The 23,739-nt window shown below is 38.5% G+C and overlaps 1 protein-coding gene across 2 annotated transcripts in view; it reads right to left on the bottom strand.

Moving 5' to 3' along the window:
* Positions 1-23,739, bottom strand: part of PKHD1 (PKHD1 ciliary IPT domain containing fibrocystin/polyductin) — a 470,542-nt gene that overhangs the window by 362,574 nt on the left and 84,229 nt on the right. For both annotated transcript variants that reach the window (XM_077903688.1, XM_077903687.1), the window contains 3 exons: positions 23,396-23,539; positions 17,456-17,675; positions 10,962-11,112 (listed from right to left, as the gene is read on the bottom strand). In XM_077903688.1, the coding sequence (XP_077759814.1) occupies positions 10,962-11,112; positions 17,456-17,675; positions 23,396-23,539 (515 nt within the window). The remainder of the gene's footprint in view (positions 1-10,961; positions 11,113-17,455; positions 17,676-23,395; positions 23,540-23,739) is intronic.

The raw sequence follows: 23,739 nt of genomic DNA, 5'->3' as shown, positions 1-23,739 counted from the left end.
CTAACAGCAAGGATCTTGAAAAAGAAGATGGATGGGTAAGCAAACAAGATTTCAAAGAGGACATCACTGAGTTGAAAACCCCATTCTTCCAAATTCACTGAGTTGCCTGTTATATTACAAGACAGGTGATTGTTTGCTGTTTCAAATAGAAATGCTATATATATATTAGACTCAAAACTGATAACATTTCACAGCAAAATTAAAAATGTTCAACATGCCTAGTAAGACACCACATGTCCAAACACTTATGAAACTCATATTGTTTCCACCAACACAAACACCTCCACATCAGTACCACTACCACTAACACACACACACACACACACACACACACACACACACATCTAATCTATATCTAATTTCTGAAATCCGTTCAACTACTACCTGAGACCCTTCATGGCCTGGAAAGGGAGCCTACTCATGGTTGAGTGCTCTCTTACTTCTTCATCAGGTTCAGGAAGATGGTGATTCACAACAAAGTCTCCAGGAAATGAACTAATAAACCTCTGAGAAAGCAAGCTTCTCTATCAGATGAAGAATTCAATATACTGATAATGTAACATATTCATATATCACAGTTCTCACATTCCATTGCTAAGAGCTTCCATATAATCCACCCATGACACAGATGGAGAAACTGAGACCAAGATTAGAAAACTAAATCGTCCAAAGTCACCAATGAGTCAGTGAACAAACTAACTCAAACATTTCTGGTTCTTCATTCACCAAGCCCCAGTGCCCCTGTAGAATCCAAAGAGCCATATTATGGGCCATCCTACTACCCAAAGCAATTTCTTAGCACTTACACCTCTTGGTAGGCTAGCTAAAGTCCCATATTTGGAAAGGCACAGAAGAAAGCTGATCATTACACTCCCATAATCAGACCCAAAATGAGTCCATGTATTTTTGCATGATATGAGGTTCCCTGAGAAAATTCCACACAGTATTTATTTAGACCAGAATGGTTTCCATTTACGAAGCTGTACTTCAGAAGAAAATAATCATGTCATGTCCCAGTGGGACTGCCCTCTGCCTGTCATTAATAGAGTCATTTTCACAGGGCTAATAAAGCTCACTGTTTTCCATTGAGAACAGAAACTATTATTTTAAGATAAAAGCTAAGAACAAATTTACCTAAGATGATTCAAACTCTTGTATGGTAGTGTAATAATTACTTGGTGATATTATAATATCTAAGAATGATAAGGACTTTTGGGGACCAAAATGGGATAGAGTCTTTGAAATCATAACCTCATTTGTTGTTAAAATACCTTGGTGGGAAAGGAACAGGCGGATGGCATGAACTCATTTAATACAAAGAGTCTTTGAGAAACAGAGAGGCACAATTAATTTGTTCAGATGAATTTAAGCCTGCATTCAGGCTACAAATTGCCTGAATTCCCTCTTCTTAAAGAAAAAGCAAGAGAAAGAAGCCTTCAAAGTCTTGAGCTCAAAAATGTGGCAAGGCTTCTATTACATAGCCAGTTCTGGTTATGACAAAATTGCAATAAACAATGCCATAAATTATAACACCTAAGCCATTCATAACAGTTTGCAGAACACTCACTCACTTTCTTTCTTAATTATGTAGTCCCACTCTGTTTTTAACCAGAGGTAGTAATATCCAGCACATTCTGACGGTTTCCTGTGAATGAGACACTGCTTTAAGTGTTCTATGTGTATGAAATAGGAATTAATGGAAGGAAATTAAGAAAATTTGCCCAATTTTATATGATAAGTAAGTAGAAGGATCAGCCTCAAATCCAGTTTTTATTCAGAGCTCAAGCTCATAACTACTCTGGCATCATGCACTTGAATTCTTAGTTTCCTCCTATCACTACCCTTTTGTATCAATTGTCTTCCTCTATCCAAAACCTGGTAGTCAGGGAGTACTAACCTTAATCAACTGACAGGTTAAGTGACTTGCCACACACTCAAAATCAGACAGGACATTTCTAGAACTATGAGTCAGGCTGAAGGAGTCCTGTTCATCACGTATCCCATCTGTCTCTGCTACCTGCCGCATCATCCTTTTAAGGAGGGAAAGTCTTTTTCAGATGTGAAGCCACTTGCCTTCCCAACTCACCCTGCCCTCACAGTAGGGGAAATGGTACACATGAGGGGCCTCACTTCACAGAAAAACTAGAAGCACAAGGGATTCTGTAAGTTTCCTCCAAGACAGGAAGGTAATGGTTGGGTTCCTACATCTTGGGTTTCTGGCCTAACAACCAGCTCAACCCATCTTTCAGTAGCACCTACCTCCCCAGGCACACAAGACTGATGATACACAAGGAATAAAAATGCTTTGAAATGAAAGAGAGGAATAGGAAAAAAAGAGAGAGAGAGAGAGAGAAGGAGAAGGAAATGAGAGGAGGGAAGGGAGAGAAGATAGGAGGCAGAGGAGGAGAGAGGAGAAAAAAGTAAGAGAAGAAAAGAAGGAATAGGGAAGGCAAATAATAAGGAGAGAAGAGAAGAAACAACAGCAGAAAAGTATTTTTTGTGTTTCAGTAATAGGAGGGGAAAAAACAGGGAATGGAAAGTCATTTCAGATTGGCCTCTTATCTAGCTATACACATTATTTTTCAAATGTAAAATCTGGCACATCACCGTATTACACCAATTTCTAGAAGAATCCCCTTCAACAGAAAGTAAATATTAGATTAAGCAATGTGATTTTGCTTTTTAAATAATAATCCAGTGCAGATATATACCTTCATCCACCCATCCATCAAGGAGGAATCCAATATGCATCCCATTCACAGAGAATTTAGTATCTAGTTGAGGGAAAAGATATTTCAATAAATACACATAATTTAAATAATTTTAAAAGATAAATTCCTAAAATGAGTATGATATGGTACTGTGGGACTTCCCAAGAGGAAAATCCTTCAATTTTAAGAAAAATAAAATTTTCCTAAGAGACGTATACACTGAAGATTCCCCAAGTAAGTCTGAAAATATAAATATTTCCCAAAAGATGCTGGTGATTTGACCATATGACATCAGGGTTATGTAGGAGTTACTTTGTGGTCACTAGATGAATGGATGTGGTAAGAAGCTTGGGGTTTGCGTTTTGTCAAGTTGAGGAACATCCTTGAAGACCACAGCTTTAATCCATTACCTTCACTGAAGAAACCATCCCTAGTGCTAGTGATGGTGAGTTCTGGGTACAAGGAAGGTGCTGCCCAGTCACAATACTCATCTGCACCCTTCTTTTCTCTTCCTGCTTGTGATCAATACCACCTACCTGCATTTATTTGCACTCCCTAACCATAGAAAATCTGAGTTTTTCTCCACCAATACCATCCTACCACCTCAAATGTTATTAAAGATCTCCTGATCACATTATTTTTGATACATCTCATCACACCTTCCTTCAACCCTTTCCCTCTCCTGGGTTTCATGATGCTGTGGCAAGAGCTTTCAAACATACATTTAGCAAGAGAATCCTTCTTTCAAATGAGATCATAAAGCTCCAATAGATTACCACAATCTTATGGTAAGATTTGAAATCAGGCACTGTTAAGTCCTCAAATTTTTTTTAAGGCAGTTTTGGCTATTCATTGTGTTCCCATAAAATTTTTTAGTCAACCTTGAAATTTCTATTGAAGGAAGGAAGAAAGGGGAGAAAGAAATAAGAGAAAGAAAGAAAGAAAGAAAGAAAGAAAGAAAGAAAGAAAGAAAGAAAGAGAGAGAGAAAGAAAGAGAGAGAGAGAGAGAGAGAGAAAGAAAGAAAGAAAGAAAGAAAGAAAGAAAGAAAGGAAGGAAGGAAGGAAGGAAGGAAGGAAGGAAGGAAGGAAGGAAGAAAGAAAGAAAGAAAGAAAGAAAGAAAGAAAGAAAGAAAGAAAGAAATTAACAAATCTGTTGGGATATTTTATTGGAATTGCATTGACTCTAAATATTACCTTGGAGCATACAACTTAACTGGAAGAACTAACACCTAAACATTACTGAGAACTCCAATAATGGATTTCATTATGTTTCCACTGGTTTAGATTCATTAATCTTCTTATATTTGTGGGTTTGTAATTTTCATCAAAGTTGAAAAAATGTTGGCCATTATTTCATTAAATTCTACCTACTAGCTCCCTACCTAAGCAGCCCTGAGCTCCTACCAGTGAGACTGGGCTTCTCTCTTCTTGGGTTCTATTTCCCAGCGCTGTGTTTGGGAATGTGCTCCCAGACAGAAAGCCACTCTCCTAGTGTGTTCCCCTTCTCTCAAGGATCACAGCCTTGCGCTGTTATCTCTTACATTTCAACTAGATATGTAGTTGGGTATGGCAGGAGGGTAGTCTGAAACTCGTTATTCTCTCATGGCCAAAACCAGAAGCCCACCCATTCATATATAAGAGTAAGGCACTAAAAATCTAAGTGGATGATCTGTGTAAGCAGAACTTCATGAGGCTTCCAAATGTCAAAATCTGTGGATCTTTACTTTGATTTTATCTTTCCAAAGAAGAATCTTTGTCTCCTTTCTAAAAGGAGGAGAACTTGGGTTGCCAGGATTCCAAGCTGGGCAGAGGAAAGAATTTAGTGGGATCAGGAGAAGTTGACCTCTCTCTAAAGAGCAAGCAGATTTTCCATTCATCTGCTAGATTTCAGTACCACCCTACATCTCCATCTCTCTGTGCTTGATATCAAGTGCCTAATTAATATCTTATAAATTCAATTTGTCCACAAATAATGCCTCTGCATCCTGGAGGGAGAGTAAGAAGAGATATCTGGTTGGGTCAGTCAGGAGCAGTACTCTAGGGATCTAACCATTCTTTACAGTTTTTTTGTTTGTTTTGTAGTAAAGTTGAACTTTGGCTTCAACCAGCAAGTATGTGGTTTCCAGAGAATGTTGATGAAGATTTTTTTCATTCAGAACCTCAAATAACCACCCACATGCATACCTTTTAGCATCTTGCCTCAGACCTATTTCCTTTTACTTAGATTTTTCTAAACCTAGCTTCTTTTGGGTTCTTTGGGGCAAACTGTCTTGCTTTTCATCTAAAAGCAAGTGGAGTGCCTCCACTCTACCCCATTAAATCATTTGCGCCTCTCTTACTTTTCATCTTCACATAATGTTTGTGTTTGAAATGTCTCCTCATTTTATCAAAGAAGAGATTTATGTCTCTGTTTTCCTATTCTCCTTTGATTATACCTATGTGAAACAGGTCCCTGACTCTGGTTAAGAATACATTCTTAGCTATGTTCATCTTCACAGCCACATTTTCAACAATTTTTATCTGCTTTTTGGGAGACCATTAGTTCATTACTATTTCTTGAATCCCATATCATCTCCCTTTCTGGATTGCTTTTACAATTTTTCAGAGACTGCACAAGGGTGATAAACTTTCTGAATTCTGTATAGTGTGTATGTCTTTATTTTGTTCTTACTCCAAATAGTATATGACTGCATATAGGATTCTAGGTTTAAAATCCTTTCCCAGATAACTTTAACAGCATTGTTTTCAGACTTCTTTTTCCACTAATATGGCAGATCAGATGTTCAGAGAAAATTCTTCCAGTTATCACAACTGAAATTGCTGGGTAAAACATCTGGATGAGTCAAGTGAATGTAAAGGAATTTCTTGGAGGCAGAAATGGAGAGGATGCTGAGCTCTCACCCTCCCTCTTTCCCTGGAGTTTCAGAGTTGCATGGGTTTAACCGCGTTTAACAGTGGTCCTAACATCCACAGTAGACCAAACCTATCTCTTGCTCCCAAATAAATAACTCCTCTTTGTTCTATGAGCTACTTTTAAGACATCACCTTGAGAGCCATAGATCCAACCACATCGTGTACAAAGGGAAAGAAGGAGGTGGGGAGGGAGAGAGAGAGGGGGAAGAAATGCCAACCCAGTAATTCCCACAGCAATCCCTTCATTAATTACCCTAAGGGTATGCCCTGACTCAAGCTTGGAATTTCTTCCAGAGCCCTATAGAAGAGTATAGCTATATTATATCAGTTCTCTCTACATTTACTTTGCTTTGTGTTTATTCTGCTCTGGTTTCTCTACCCATCCAACTCAATATGTCCTTCAGAAACGTCTCAAGCCCATTGGTTGCCTCATAGCATCTTACAGTGTTTTCCAGCATTCTTTCAGATTCTTTGTCCTCATATATTTTTTCTTGTTTTGATGTATCACCATGATACATGGTAGGTACAATCAATGTCTTGTGAAGAAAATGAAAAATGTACCTGAGCTAAAATGAAAAGAAGACCATGATGTATTCATTCATTTATAAATCCATTCATCCATTCCATAATTTTTAATGAGATCTGCTGTTTATTAAGCATAGTTCTAAGCATTTGGAAACATTACTGGCAAAACAAATTTCCTCTATTCAAGGAGCTTATATCCCAGAGTGCCATGAGGTCTTAAAAAAAGTACAAGTTGAAGAACAATATAAATAAGGCAATAACATCTTTGTGTGCAAATGTATGCATGTACACCTGTGTGTGTGTGTGTGTGTCCTTTCAGATATAATCACCAGAGGATAGGATTAGAGAAGCAACATGTGATTTGGCTTGTTTTAACTCATCATTTGCATTTCTATATTGTTCATTAGTACAATTGATTTAGTCTCTGTTCTAGGTAGTTGGGATATACCAGTGAACAAAGCAGACAAACATTTCTGCCTTCTTGAAGATCATATTCTAGCAGGAAAAGCTAGATGCTAAATAAATATAACAAACTTATATAGAATATTGGCAGGTGATAAGGACTATAGGAAAACAGGAAAGAAAAAAAAAGAAAACAGGAAAGAGTAAGGGAAATTGCAAGCATGATATATTTGTGAGCAACACTGGGTTGCAGTTATAAATAGGGTTGTAATGGTAGACCTCAACGAGGAAGTAACTTCAGCAAAAAAGTTAAAAGTGAACAGTGGTACTTTTTTTTTTTTCTTTTTTGAACAGTGGTACTTAAAAAAAGGACGAGGAAGAGTATTCAAGCAGAAGGAGCAGTAAATACAAAGGTTTCAGTGTAGAAGCAAGCCTGGCATGGTCCAGGAACTGCGAGGAGGCAACAATCTTGGAACAGAGCAGACAAAGGTGACAGAAGTGAGTAGTGAAGGCAGAAAGGAATTGGAGGAGGGGATTAGTGCAGAGAATGGCCCATTAGGTCAATGTTAGGACTTGTCTTTTAATTGCAAGACCATTTGGGAGCCACTGGAATGTTTTTGGGAAGAGTGAAATCATCAGACATATTTTGAAATATCACCAGGGCCCCACTAATCTGGACTGAAGGGAGGTAAGGATGGAAGTAGAAAACCAGTTGGGTAAGCCTTGTAATACTCAGTAAAATGTGAGAGTGATGATGATAGCTAACATGCTACAAAGTGGGCAGATTAGTGGTAAAGCCAACATAATTTCCTGATAGATTTGATATAGAATTTGGAGGACCAAGGATACTTCCATGGCCTGAGCAACTGAAAAGACAGAGCTGCCACAAACTTGGTCCAGGACTACAGTGGGAAACAGAAGACAAGCAGTGGTGATCAGGAATTCAATTTATAATCTCCTAGACTTGAGATGCCGCTTCCATATCCAAGTGAAGATAACAGTAGGCCCTAAGGTATGGGAATCTAAAGTTCAGGAGAGAGCTCTGGGATGGAGATTACAATATGGGAGTCATGAGCATGGAGATATATATAGAGAGAGTTCATAAATTTGAAAAGATCATTTGGGAAAGTTGGCATGTCATTTTCTACTTACCATCATTCATTTTCCATTCCTTGAACACCTTGACTAACACAAGTTATCAAATGCAGAATATTGTGTGTGTTCCTCCTCTCCATTCCCTCTACCACTTCCCTAGTTCAATTTAACTTTCTTGGTTGAGATGCTCCTGCCTCCCATGGATCCCCAAGGCATCCTACACCCCACAACCAGATCAGTGTGACTAAAGCACACCTGTGATCATGCAGTGCCTCCTCAAAGCTTACCTGTCACCTGATGAACTCAAGGTGCCACACACTCAACCAGCCATCCTAATTCCAGCCTACTTCCCAAACCTATAACTCACTAGTCCCATTCACACACATCATGTTCTTTGCACTATTCCCACAGGCTCTTGCCTCAGAGACTTGTGCATATTGGTTTCTCCACCAGAAATGCCTTTCCTCTGCAACCCTGAACCTAAACCCTGCCCATTCTTGAAGGCAAAATACAAATACTGTCTACTTCAGCAGACCTAGATGGCTGCCCCATCTGGAAGTAATGTTTCCCACCTTTGATCCCCCACTTGATGGTAGGGGGAGAGCACGGCATGAGCAACATTTTGCAAAGCAAGCACAGCAGGACAGAGAGGAGCTTCAATTCTGAAAATAAAGTGTTCCACGAACGAACAAATTTGGATAATACAAAAGTTCTCTCAACATTCGCATTATGTTGTCACATGTGGAAGGCTCTCAAAGTCCACAAAAAAAAAAAAGAACCCTATTACTTTGTTTAACCCAGCTTTCACAAATGTATTTGACCTTGGAACATTTTATCACAAAATACTTATTAACATTCCATGAAATGTGTGTTCCAAGGTTCTCACTTAGTATTTAGAGCTGGAGACCTGAATTCTAGTCCTAGTTAAGCACCTGTCAGCACTGGTTTTCATCAGATCCAGGTCCAGATAAAGCAACTGTGTTTGTCAATACAAGTGACGTGTTATCCCCATACCTGTGCAGGGAAACCAGACATCCCAACATCTATAGGGTAACCATGCATCCCAGGACTGGAGTCTCCCAGACACTGACACAAGCCAAGTAGATTTTGACAGACATGCCCTTCTGGTTCCTAAAGATTCCCTCATAATGACTTAGGGCCACATGGGCTATGAGGCCAAATTACTAGGTGTGTGACCTCTATCAGGTCACCTCTCTTTAAGGACCTCAGTGAACTCATCTCTTGAATAAAGGGCCTTGTCTAGATGATACACAACATTCCCTCCTACTGTAGTGAATTGACTCTATATGTCCTTTAAGACTTACCTAATCCCTAGATGGCCTCTCCTCCCTAATTATCCCCTAAAGGGGTCTCTTTTCATGTTACTATTCTCCTTCAGAAAATGGCAGATAACCGTGAACATGTCTATAACTCAATAAATATATGCTGCACAAATATTTAAAGACAACTAAGGCATTGAAAAATTCAAAATTACTTTTTGAGATGGTGAAAAATTAAATGAAAACTAAGAACCAAAATGATCTGGTCAAAGCAGCAAGCACCACAGAGAAATAACACGGTATCATTTTCTAGCACTCCTACTAGCAAACTTGCACTGCCAGTAATGGCTACCACTAGAAATTTACTCAGTTGGAGGAGCAGTTTCAGTGGCCCAGATGTTAGGATACCAGCCCCCAATCAATCCTATTAGATGGGTACTATTATTACTTCCACTTTGCAGATGAGAAAACTGAAGCACAGAGGGGTTAAGTAACTTGTCTGAAGGCTGCCAGGTAGCAAATGATATGTTCAAGTCCCCACAGTCTAGCTCCAAGGTCCGTACTTAAGCACTATGCAACCTGCCTCTCCCTCCCATTCACTGGCATTGCTCTCATGGGCATCCCAACAACTCACATTATTGCCCAGGAAGACTTAGAAACTGTTCAATGTCCCACAGCTCTCATTACACTACACAACACTGATACACAACACAACTCAGCACACCCACTGCCTCATGATAAACATTTGAGATGTTACTGACAGCCAACTGCAAGAAAGGGACAGAGGAGCAAGGTGGAGTCTATGATCAGAGGACTATGGTCCCAGAGATGATAAAATTGGCAATGAACTGAAAGGAAATGTGTATTTGGGGGACACAGGAAGCCAGAAGTGGCAGGCTGGTGCAATCTTCCTTGAATGGAAGGTGAAAGGAGCCCCTGAGGGGAGGATAAGGAGGTTGTGAGGCATGGGGGAGGGAGGAGACAGGCAGAGAAGTTAAGGAAGAACAGAAAAGTTATGTTATTTGTCATTGCATACATTTTTGACACTAGTCCAAAATTATTAAAAACCCCAAAACAAAAAAACCCATGCCCACAAACCCAGGAAGTATAGTTTGGGATTCGCAAAGTTTAATTGAATGAAGCAGCATTCACTAGAGAATCTCATGTAGTGTGTGGCACCTAATAGGCACCCCATAAATGTTTGTTCCAAATAAAGGAGACAAAAAGAGGAAAACCGAGAAGTGGTTTCATAATGAAAAAAGCCCCTAAGGGAGTAGGTGCTCAATAAATATTTTTTATCATTATTTTATCAACATTATTTTTTTATCATTTATCATTGAGAAGTCCAGAGAGTTGTAAAAGATTATCTGATATACTTCCAAAGAGCCCTCAGCCTCTGATTTCAAGTCTTGAAAATGCCCTGGGGAGGCTGTGGAATCTCTCAGTGGGGACATTTAAGAACACATTCTTAGGGGAGCCACTTGGAGGGGTGCTTAAGATGATTTCAAAGCAGATAAATCAAGGTAAAGAGGGCAGACCAAATGTCCCAGCAGTGCTTTCCAGCTCTGATCTGCACTCGGGAGCTGAAGCTTCCACTCTGCTCTCCATGGAACAGATGAGCCGGATGAACCAGCAGACATCCCCATCCCACCAACTGAGGATGGCTGAGTGATCTGGAAACCTTCCAGGGGGGCCTGGTTAAATTGGGGGCCATTTATTTCATGAAGAAATAAACCACAGAGAGCCCCTTTCCAACACGCACATGGAAAGCAGGACAAAACGCTGCGGAGATTATCTGTTCAGAATTTGCTTTAAAAGAGCCCAGGCAGCACTCATTTGTTGTTGAGAAAATATATGATTAACCATAGTTAACTATGAATTCAGATGTTGTGCATTAGACTCGCTTCTCAAAGTTTGAGAGCATTTAATATTATATATCGCTGCCATTTGGACTAAATTGTTTTTTTAATGTACACAATATTACAAATTTAATTTGAGCTGTTTGAATCAGTCTGTAAAAAAGATTTGATTATACCTGAGTGCTCTGGCCCCGGCTCTTCCGTATCTCAGTAATCTTGGCGGTAATTGGCTGATTAGGCGTCTCACACTCCATCTTTGCCTCAGTTTCCATGGCAATGTTACAGGAGCTATTATAGATGAGAACTTCATCTCTTTCCACTTTAGGGCTGAAACGAGAGGGGAGGTTAAATGGGGTGTCATCAATCTTAATGAAATGCAATTATTTTTACTCTTATTAATCATTGCAAGCCATTAGCTTGTGGCAACTACAGGCCACCATTTGTCAAATTTTGCAAATTTCTGTAATTTTGTTTCCATTCTTTTATTGTTTATTTGTTTTCCTTTTATCTGCACACGCTGCAATGAAAATGCACATGGTAAATATCTTTCACTGAGGCCTTTCTCTTTTCCAAATCTATTAGGAACATTAGCAAAAGCTTCTCCATATCCCAACTTAACAAGCAATGTGCACACAATACTTTCAGTTCCAAAAATGGAAGCAAATGTTGGGCAGAGGTGTTTCTTTCTTTCTTTTTTTTTTTTTTTCTTTTCCCCTTCCCTCTTTCTGTTCTTACTCACACTTAGTGTTGGGGGAGTGAATTGCCTCAATCCCCCCAGGGCAGATGGAGAAATTGGAAAACCCACACAACTGGCTAACTGGTCCCTAATTCCAACTGTGAAAAAATGAGCTCATTTAGGCTTTCAATTCCCTCTCCCCAGCTGATGGCAATGAGGCTCTGTTGCTAGCAGTGGAACATTAACTTAGTAAATTAATTAAACTTACTTAACAGCCCAGACTAAGGAGATTCGATATATGTGCCAGTTATACTACCAGCCACTCACTTTAAAAGTCCTCTTGCTTTAAGGAGAGAAGCCAGACTGGATTTAAAATGAAAAACAGCAGTGTGGCATTACAGAAAGTCTAAAAATATGCTGTCTAGAGGAGGTGAAAGTGTGGATATTGCAGGCTATTGTCCCCAACAGGTGTGATACTTATTCAAAAACAATCCTGGTTTCAGGCATTGTTGCAACTAACTCAAAGATTATTAGTAACGATAAAGCATGATGTCCCATACTTTTTAACAATTTCATTTGTATGATCTCATTTGGGCCAGTAAAGTAGATACAGGCATAACAAATGTAACCTAAAGAGATCGGGAGATTTGCGTAAAGCCAAAAACAAAAGTGCGACAGCTCCAAGATTAGAACCCAGGTGTCCTGTTTCCTAAAGCAAGACTCTCAAGTTTTACAATGCTGTTTGAACATCAGCATAAAGAAGGCAGATCCCATAGGAAAAGTGGCAGGGCCATGGAAAGGACAAAAGGTCACTGCTTGACAAACTATAAATCATGTCAAACTAGAGCATCTTTTCCCAAATCAATGTCAAGATGGTTTTTCCCACAATTTGCTAGAAATACCAAGGGTAACCACATCTACTTAATCTCTTCTTCACAGTAAAATATTCCCACCTTTGTATTCGCCAGGTCAGGACTTTCATACCCACTGTGCTCTAGACCTACTCTAGATTGTTCACATTTTAACATCATGTGGTCCAGAACTGAACACACACAGTTTGAGCTGACCACTGGGGCTGCGGTCTCCTCTTACCTGAGTCCTCCTTCCCATGACATCTAACATTGTGCTTGTTTTGAAGCCCAATGCTTACATAAAGATGGTTGTAAACTCGGTCTCAGAGCCACAACACCTGAGGATTTCACCATGTTTTATTTGTTCAACTGATTTTCTGAGAAGTATTAGCATGCAGAGGTTAGGCTTGGAAGCGACCAGCTAGGTTTGAATTCTCAAGCAGATATTTACCTTGTGTAGGATGTGACTCTACGTTTTGGTTTCCATGTTTATAAAATGGAGTTATAATCATTGAGTGCCTATTTTACATAGGTGTTGAGGGGTTGGGGTGAAGTGCAGCCTACAAAGTGATTTGCAAAGAATCTGGCACACAGTAAGTGTCCAATGAAGGCTGCTCTTGTTATAGTTTTTGGTGGTAGTGGTGTTGGCGATATTATTGTTGAAATATAAATGTGGGAATTACATGCTGTCTCACTCATAGGGACCTGTTTCCCAAATGCATTTTGGACCTGGAGCCTTTCTTGTAACTACAAATCCATTTAGCTGAGCCATGATCTAGGGGGTAGACAGAGCTAGAGGATAAATACAGCATTCGCTCTGAAGTGTCACTAGTACTCAAAGTTTCAGAAAAGTAATTTAAATTTTAAATTAAAATATAATATTCAGATAAAAATGGAAACATGATTGAAATAGAAATGCAATGTTTACATATTTTTTCAAAACACCTGACTTCAAAGCCACTTGATGCTTGTGTCAGGCCACTTTGGGATTTGCAGCTAGAACGTTCCTTTTGCCATGTGGGTGGGAGCGGGAGTTGTTAGAATAGTTTGAGAAGCTCTCTCTATATATATATTTCCATCAGAAATCACTTATAAATATAACAAGGAGGAAATAAAGTTGGTTTACCACTCCATCACATTCCTTATGAATTGGTACCCAGATAACTACAGACGGTCCTTGAGTTACAATGGTTTGACTTACGATTTTTTTTTACTTTATGATAGTGCAAAAACAATAGGCATTTAGTAGAAACCATACTTCCAATTTTGAATTTGGATCTTTTCCCGGACAGGGATATACAGTACAATCCTCTCTCATGATGCTGGGCAGCTGCAGCTCCCAGTCAGCCACACAATCACAAAAAATAAACAGCTGATACACTTATAAGTCATCCTTTTTCTATATAATCATTCTGTTTTTCATGGTCAGTACAGAAGTCAATAAATTACATGAGACATTCAACACTTTACTATAAAACAGGCTTCCTGCTAGATGACTATGCCGAACTGCAGGCTAATATAAGTGTTCTGAGCATGTTTAAGGTAGGCTAGGCTAAGTTATGATGTCCAGTAGGTTAGGTATTAAATGCATTTTCAACTTATGGTATTCTTAACTTACAATGGGTTTATTAGGTCATAACTCCGTTGTAAGTTGAGGGAGATCTGTACTTCTGTTTCTGAAAACTCACAAACCATTTGATTAGTAATGAATTCTAGAATTTTGTCAGGGATAACAGAAGCTGAGTTGTCTAAATGTCCAGAATTCCCCTTTTTCCCTTTTTAGGCAAAGGAAAAAATAGTTGTCCATCTACTCTATTGTATTCCCCCGCTCCCATGTTCACTACCAGCAAGTAATGATCCTCAATCCTACAAGCAAGTATTTTGTATATACTGTATGTGCATGTATATAAATGATCTAAGACATAGACTTGAACTAAAGGAAAGGCGTGACCAGCTTCCCATACAACCTTTTCTGGTCTTGAGCTTCTACCCTGTTAATGAGCCTTCTTCTGTTCTCTCTAGGCTCTTCATCAGCAAAGTCTAGAGAAAAATGGGTTAAGCCACTCAGCAATCCTCTCATTTGTCGGTGGCAATGCACCATCTTCCCTAATCATGTTCTTTTTGCTCTCATAGAGTTAAAACCATTTTCTGTTAGCTTAGACTTTTTTAAAAGCTTTAGGTCATATTTATTTTTGTATTTGTCCCTGGTTATCTCACTAGAGATTATTTTTCATTGAAAGTCCATCATCAAAATTAGCAGAGATACCATGATATCAAAAATAGAGTAACATTTACAAAATTTCAAAGTTTCCTAAAAAGATACTTTTCCATGTTTTCTTCCACAATAATTCTGAGTTAAGTATAAATATAAATGTAAATATACATGTATATATAGACATACATACATAGATATAGATAATACAGTTGTGCATGCATGCACATTTATGTTTATTTTGAGGGAATGTGGCAAATATTTTTGATATGGATAGTGGCAAAGAGACTTCTTGAACCTGTTTCCTGAGTCCTAATGTATGGCTCTCTCAGTTAGTCTGATCAGAACCAAAAGTAGTAAGCAGGTTATCCTGCATGCACCCTCTAGGATAGGCATCAAAAACACTTGCTGTCTTTATGTCTCCCTCACTTAGCCTTAAATTGCTACTGGTGGTTCTGGAATCTCATTGAATCACACACCTCAGTCGAGGCTCTCATCCCTGACACTGAAGGCACAGCACCATGCCAAGTACACTGTCAGTCAGAGAAGTCTGGGTTCCAGACCTGACACTGCTAAGGCTGGACTGTGTGATTCTGGAAAGATACTTAGTGTGTCTTTAGGACAGAATCTAAACTCCTTACTATGGCCTCCAAGATCTTAAATACCTCCCAGAGCTCATGTAGAGAACTTTCCTTCCTTCTTAGTCTACTCCTGCCCTTCTGGCCTCTGACAGTTTATAAATGTGGTGGGGCCTTGCATTGCTGTCCCCACTGCCTGATTGGCCACAATGACCTCTTCTTCTCAGCTCCACAAAAGATACTCCAGAGAAGCCTTCCTGAGCACATTGTATACAGGAGTCCTCTATTATTTTTTTATCACATTATAGCTCTTATCACAATATGTGAGCTTGTTTATTCTCTGGCTTCTTCCTCTTCCCTTAAAGGCAGGAATTTTGCCATCTTATTCCTCACTGAGTTACCAGCTCCTGTCACAGTACCTACAACATAGTAGACACTTGATAAATTTTGCATAGATGAGTGGATGAACTGAGTATATTTTTACCAGAGATACACATGTCTACCTTTGTCAAATGACATCAAATCCATAGAGGTAGGGGCTGGCAAAGGATAGGATAGGATAAGGCATTTAATGGAAATGGGTTCCTTGCAAAGATAATGGCAAGTAATTCTTCAGGTTCACAAGCATAATCTTAAGAGGAACTAAGGTAAGCTGTTTGGCATATAATTTTCTTAATACCCCTTGCATAATTATAGTGTATTTACTGTCATTAAATTAGTACATGTTCACTGAAAAAAATACATTAAAATGCAATGAATAAATGTAATACTCCAATCACCTAGGGTAGGCACTCAACCCTTAAGAATACATCCTTTGAGTCCTGTTTCTAATTACCTGTTATATGTGTATACAAACATATGTACTATATACACCATTAAGATTAAATCTATACACTCTTTTATGATCTGTCCCTTTTACTTCCCAACATACTGTAAGCATTTCCTGCTTCAGTAAAATATTCTACATCATGATTTTTAAAGGTTTCCTAATACATTAGTATTTGGATTCATCCTTTATTACTAAAGACTTCATTTCAAATTTTTTTTGTTATTATACTGAAAACTTCCAAAAATGTAGTTTTCCATAAATATTACATATTTCTAACTGCTTTCTTGAAATCCTAGAAGTGAATTACTAGAACACAGGGAAGGGAGAATTAGAGGTTTATTTGTGCATATTGCTAAATGATATAAATAAGAAGGGTGTAACTTTTAACAGGGTCTGAGGCTATTCCCTCAATGACTTCCTGAGTAGAGAACAACATAGAACTTCAAAGAAGAGTTGTGGGAATTTTGTGAAGTCTTCAAATTCAATAGAACCAGAACCTGACATGTGCTTTTTGGTATCCAGCATTTGTGAGTTCTGAAACCCACGCCTGCCTGAGTACAACCTCCAGTATCTCGTTTCCTGTATGACCTAAACAGGGTACTTCACACCTTCTAGAAGGCAATTGGCCAAAGAGGTTCCTCTCTTCCAACGGCTAAACACAAACCTCTCTCTGGTGATGAATTCATACTAAAACACAGGCTGCCTTGGGACATCAAAAAGTAAGACTGCCATGAAAAGTGCTGGTTAGCTCTTTCATTCTGGGTAATTAGCCATGTTTAGTTTTAATTTTGAATGGAAAGATAGGCCTTCATTAAACAATCAGATGTGGCCACTCAATCTAGATAAGAAAAAAAAAGTGCAGGGCAACATTTTGCTCTGAAATATCACACTGCATGGGAAAAGAACTGCTAGTAGAAATTAAGGCTGCCCTGAGTCAACAACATGATCACACTTTTTCCTTAAATAGGTTTAGAAAAGAGGCTTTTACCTGGAAAGTGGTGCTATTTATTTGTCAAGTTCAAAAAACTTTTATAAGCTTATGACTTCTAAATCCTAGATCTACTACTGTAGAGTACTTCTGCCTGCCCATCCCCCCTTCTTTTGAATAAACATTGTGCAATCTGCTGGATTTCTCTATGACTTTTTTTCATACTTGTGAATCTGTTTGGAAAGAAAAGAAAAAAGAAAGGGGAAAAGAGCCTTCTGTTTTTCATAATGTCTAATCTTTTTCCCCATTGGCATTCACCAGATGTTGCTTTGGATCGGAAGATAAATATTAAAATCTAAGCAAGAACAAAGCGAGCTGTTTACTGGGCAGATTTTTCAGATGTTCTCTCAAACACTTGAAAAGACAGGAGATGCTTTGATATGCAGGCTGGCTGGAATCCACCAAGGAATGGTCCCTCTAACAAGAGTGGTAGGCCCTGGGGGCCACATCTACCCAGCCTGCAGTTTCTGATGGTTCCATCTGTTAGTTGGCCATGCATTTGTGGGGAAGGCCAGGAAGGTAAAGGACAGAGTTACCTGATGAAGAGGCCTGAGAACCATGGAAACGTTGACTCTGTCCAATGATCTGGTGCAAAGAGGCATTGGGGACTTTCTTCACAAATGTAGAGATAAGGCCATGATTGGGGCAGTGTCTCTGTCCCCACAGTGACAGTCAAATCGCACTGCACATAGGTGCTGCTAGAAGCCTCACAGCTCTCCTCCGAGTGCTTCAGGCCACACAGGAAAGCCAAGGACACTGCAGGAAACACTCACCATTAGGTTAGGTGGTGACCACAGAAAGAACTGAAGGCCTCATACCATTACATAAATGCATTTTCATGTGTTGCTCCTTGACCAATAGGGAAATAAAGTTACCAGTTTACTTTTCTTAAAAACGCATTATGTGTACAAAACACACACATAGAACATAAGTAACATTTTTATAAATATGAATCATCATAATAAGAAAAACTCATATGAATCTATAAGCCAACATAAGGTCTAAAACAATTGTGATTTTCTCAAATCTATGTCTCTTTGTCAAGCCCATCATCTTACATCTCATCTTCAGAAGCAACCACTTACATTTCCTAAATCACTTTCTCACATGAGTTAGTATTCTTAAAGGAAAGACTGTTGGATTTCACTTGTTTTTGAATATTATACAATAGACTGCATGACATTTTTGGACTGCTCCTTTCCACTCAATATTACATTTTGAAGATTTACCAAGTTTCAAATTATCACATAAAACTTGATAATACATTTTCATTGCTGTTCAATACTGCATTGTGTGAAATTACTGCAGTATATTTATCTATTTTCTTACCAATAGACTTTTGGCTATTTCCCAGGTTTTGCTACTACAAACATATACTCAATTTCCTCTAGGGCCTCTAGGGTATATGCCTTAAAGAAAATTGCTTGTTCATAGGGTAGGCACAAATTCAACTTCACAAGATAGTGTCATATTGTTTTCAAAGTGCTTGTGCCATTTTACATCCCTACCAGCTATATTAATGGGTTTCCAATACTCTACATAACTTGTCAGCACTTGGGATTATCACACTCTTAATTTTGGTCAGTCCAGGACAAATAAAATGGCATCTCATTGCAACCTTACTTTGGATTTGCATTATTATTTCTTAGGTCAAACAATTTTTTATATGTTTTGTAAAAATTTTTTATATGTTTATTTCTTCTTCTGTGAAATTCCTCTTTCTGTCATTGCTCTTTTTTATATTGGAATATTTGTCTTTTTCTTATTGATTTGTGCTCTTTATATATTTTGGGTACTAACCCTAGAAGGTTATATGGTTACTCATATCCTCTCCAGGTTCTTAGCTAGTCTTTTCATTTTCTGGATGGGATCTCTTGATTAATGGAAGTCCTTGATTTTTACACAATTTTGACTACTAATATTGTATGAAGAAGAAAAGCAATAATTTGAAGCCCTATGACCCTTAGGCCATTTCTTTCTCATTCACGAGACACAATGTAAAAGGCATCAACAAGGTAGACTGGCAATAACCTTTAACAAGAAGATCAACAAGTCTCTACATGAGATGGTCTGGGAGCAGCTCTGTTTGAAAACCGTACTAAAGGGATCCCTGGGTGGCGCAGCGGTTTGGCGCCTGCCTTTGGCCCAGGGCGCGATCCTGGAGACCCGGGATCGAATCCCACGTCGGGCTCCCGGTGCATGGAGCCTGCTTCTCCCTCTGCCTATGTCTCTGCCTCTCTCTCTCTCTCTCTCTCTCTGTGACTATCATAAATTAAAAAAAAAAAAAAAAAAGAAAAGAAAAGAAAACCGTACTAAAGGAAAAAAGGAAAAAAAAAAAAAAAAGAAAATCTCTTCAGTCTTCTACCTCTGCAGCTAACCTGTCAAAACAAATATGCAACAAAAATTACCAAGGACTGTGGGCTTGAATCCAAGCTGCCCTACCTATGTCAGAGTGCTGTGTGCAGCAAGGGGTACATGAGATAAGCACATGTGAGGTTTACAGTTGTTCAATCACACACAAATATTATTATTGTTGCTGGTACATTCCAAAGCATGTGACACATAGTAGGTTCTCTGTGAATGTGTTCAGAATAAATTACAGCAGGACTGTAGGAATTACAGCAATGACAGTAGGACTCTTATGTGTAAAAACCTAAGAACTTTCCAGTTAGTAAGGCTTCGGGCAAATATAGGCTCAACACCTATAAAATAATGAACTCATTACAGGTGATGAAGTGGATGCAAACTGACAAGGTGGACTATGAAAAGGGCCCAGGGCTGGGGATCAGAATCCATGGTTCTACCACAAAATATAACTGTATGACTTTAATCACTTTAGCTTTTCATGCCTCATGGAAAAATTAAAGTTTCCATGAAGAAGTCATGCCATATAATTCAAGGTATAAATTCAAGAAACATGAACATCAAAGATTTTGCTGATTTAAAAAAATACAAAATATTAGTTCCTGTGAATAAGATGTTTGAGCAACCCATCATAGGAAAAAGTAAAGTTCTTCTTTTGTTAAAAGCGTTAACTAAGAGAAACGTAAATACAGAAGACACCAGAGCAGCAAAAGCACATCCTCAGAGCTCCACCTTTACTGTCTCTGCCCCACTGATGAAAGAAAACACATGAGCTCCGTGGCGTGGGAACAAGAAAACAATCATTAGGGAAATTGGAGTTCTAGGCCATCATCTACAACCTGGAATGAGAAACATCACTGTCTTTAGAGTGCAAAATCACACTAAGGAATAAAACTCAGAACATGGGTCAGAATTCAAAGTGACCTTAGTAAATTAGAGAAATTACAGAAATAAACAAAAAAAAAAGAAAATAGTAAGGCAGCAAACCACAGAAAAAAAAAAAAAGTAAAACTCATGTAAATATCAAATGAGGAATGTCCAGCTGTACACAAGCATGGAAAGAAAGAAAGAAAGAAAGAAAAAAAAAACACCTTGGAACAATCGTAGGTAACAGCAAGATTAAAAACCAGCAAGACAGTGATGCAATTGTAAAAACAAATACGGTGCCAGCTTCTATGCAGGCAATCTTCTGATGCTACCCAATAGGGCCAGAACTGTCTTACAAAGAGGAGCTACCTAGTTTGAGACTTAAAATTAGGGGAAAAAAGGTTGGCATTCAGAGAAGGCTCAGAAAAGAAATGCCAAAATATTTACTTGTTGGAAAGTTTCTGATTCATTAGGTCACCTCAATATTTGCATTTCTACCAAACTCCTAGGTGCTACTGCTGCTGCTCCAGCAACAACATTAGTATGATATTCTCAGGAAGCCTGGGCGGCTCAGTCAGTTGAGCCTCCAACTCTTGGTTTCCACTCAGGTCATTATCTTCGGGTCCTGGGATCAAGCCCCACATCAGGGTCCAGGCTCAGCGTGGAGTCTGCTTGAGAATTTCTCTCCCTCTCCTTCTGCCCCCCCAAAAAATAAATAAACAATTCTTAAAAATAATATGATATTCTCAATAATAATGTAATTCTTAGTAATAATACCCTTGAGAACCTTGTGTTAGAAGGACCAAGATTATTCTGCATTCTGAAGGCCTGATTAAGTTTGAAAAAAGGTGTGCAGGGGAGCATCGGTTAAGTGAAAGGATGGATTGCTCTGACAATGGCAACTGAGAAACACGGCTAACGGCTAACAGTAGGTTGCTGCTCTGAAATAGTCCTCTTAAAAAAAAACCTTTTAAAAAATAAGATTTTTAAATCTTATTTACCTTGGTAAATATGCAATCCTATATGAAGTAGGGGAATTATTAGCAGTTTCTAACCATTTGTGAGACATACTCTGTTTGATCATTTGATGTTCATTGTAGACTTACTCTCCGGGAAAAAAAAAAATACACAAACTTATACTCAAAATGTTTTATCCAACTCAGGATATTGATAGAATCCTTGAATACCATCCTGGATCTTAAGTAAGAAATCAATAGAGTTGACTTTCATAAGTTCCTCTCTATTTTTAGATACTGTAATTAAAAGTCTTTAAAAAGATTTTTTTCAAAAAAAAAAAAAAGATTTTTTTCTTTTTTTATGAAAGGAAAATATGTCCAATTATCCATTTCCCAAGAGCAAATGAGCTGCTCTTGCACAATCAGTCGGTGTTTGGTGACACCTAGTGGCAAAAAGCTAGAGTTACAGCTTCCAACTTCTGTTTTCCTTTTTTAAAAATCAAGGAATTTTGAAAAGTCCTTTTCTAAAATTAAATCAAATCTTTTAAAATATACCAATGTCTCTTCTTCTTCTTATCAAATTTCTAATATCACAATTTACCTGGCCCAGAAACCTCTGTGATTTTTATTTTGTACTTCTAATCAAAACTGTGTCTTGACAGTTTTAACACCAAGAAGTTTTAGAAAGTTAATTTAAGCTGTGTATGTGTGAAAGTCTTTTAAAAAGACTGTAGCCCTATTTGTTAAATATCAGAACCTAGAAATATGGAATCTTGGTTTTCTGTTTCCACAATTTCCCAATTCATTATTCTTTTATCAAGCATTAATTTTGCACGTACACTGAGCCAGCATTGGTCTATGCACAGGAGGTAGAGCGGAGGAGCCAACAGGTAATGCCTTAAAATTAAATCTTCCATTATATCTTAAGTGTCCATTATGGAATCTTTGGTGGAATACACCTCTCTTCCATAATGCTTTGCTTATATATATGATGCTAATAGGAAACTCCATTTCTAGTTTGTATTTTAAACAAGGATCATCACTCCTCCACCTCTCTCTCTCTCCATCCCCTTCCTTCTCCTCCTCCCCCATCTTGTTTAAGACAATCTCTTGCAAACTGCCATCACTAATTACCCACCACGGGATTTTTGTCCAAGTTCAAATAAAATGATGTTTTGATCATTTTGTAAATCCTTCACCCACATTCAACTTGTAGACACACAAGTTAGGAATATAATTTAAAGCACTAAAGGGACACCTGGGTGGCTCAGCTGTTGAGGGTCTGCCTTCAATTCAGGGCATGGTCCTGGGGTCCCAGAATCAAGTCCCATATCGGGCTCCCTGCATGGAGCCTGCTTCTCCCTCTGCCTGTGTCTCTGCCTCTCTCTCTCTCTCTCTGTCTCTCTCTTTGTCTCTCATGAATGAATAAATAAATAAATAAATAAATAAATAAATAAATAAATAAATAAAATCTTTTTTTAAAAAAAGAATAAAGCACTATTCTGAAAGCATGTGTACAAATGGTTCCTAAGCACACAGATACGAAATCTATGACTATGCAAACAAGTGAATCACCTGGCTAAGCTGGTCCTATAGTGATAACAGCAATTTCTTCTCTTTTTTTCTGAAGCTCAGTGAGAAATTATCCAGGGTTTTAAAGTCCCATCATGGGACTATCAAAGCTTTGTACCTTTCTCTCTAACAAAGCCACAGCATCCTGTACCATGATTTACATGATGGCTGTGAAGCTTAAAACAGTGAGAGATCATAGCGTTCTATTGAGTAAACACCTGGGCATTACAGAATAAGAGGATGGTGTTGGTGTCAGCTCTTTCACCTACAATAAGAATTCCAGAACTGGGTACACCAGGCAAATGTGCAAGAGATATCCAGCTTGTTGATCCCATCCCTTCACTAGTATCTCCAATAAGCAGATGCTTTCAGCAATCCCACCTCAGAACAAGACCAAGAAATTGCTTTCCCCATGATGTCTAAGGTTGTCACTGAAACTAAAATTCAGAACACACAATTACTTTCTCCATCATTGTATGACAACAATCAAGAACACAGGTGATAAATTTTCCATTGCCATTAATATGACTAAAGTTACTATGAAACATTCTAATAGGCAGTCCCATCTAACATATTAGATGGAGGACACAGAAATCCTCTTCCCAGGAACACATAGAAAAATTAAGGTCTTTACAGCATTGATTACAAAAATGTGAGTTAACCAAAGAATACCATTTTTATATACACTCTTAAAAAATATGTGGCATTTGTACAGACCATTCAGTGGCAGAACCAAGCAACTGAAGGCTGACACCGTAGCATTAGCCAAGACTTGGCAGGGAGCGCCACACGCGGCAGCTGACATGTTCCCTGGAGAAAATCCTGCTCCAAACACATGCACAAGCCTTCCACCCAGGCAGCCTTCAAAACAAAATACAAGTTCATGATTATAGACACAAATCTCTCTTTCTTTACTTAATTCAAAATTCAGATCCACACTTTCTTGCTGCCCATCATTCTTTTCATGCCCTCTAGAATCCACACAATGGCGTTAGGTCCCGAATATCCTTAGTGTCTTCCCACTAAGTTCCAGCCTCCAGAGCCTAGAGTCCTTGTTCTGT

Source organism: Canis aureus, chromosome 7 (genome assembly GCF_053574225.1).
Source record: "Canis aureus isolate CA01 chromosome 7, VMU_Caureus_v.1.0, whole genome shotgun sequence".
Classification (NCBI taxonomy): domain Eukaryota; kingdom Metazoa; phylum Chordata; class Mammalia; order Carnivora; family Canidae; genus Canis; species Canis aureus.
This window is presented reverse-complemented; position numbering and strand designations above follow the sequence as displayed.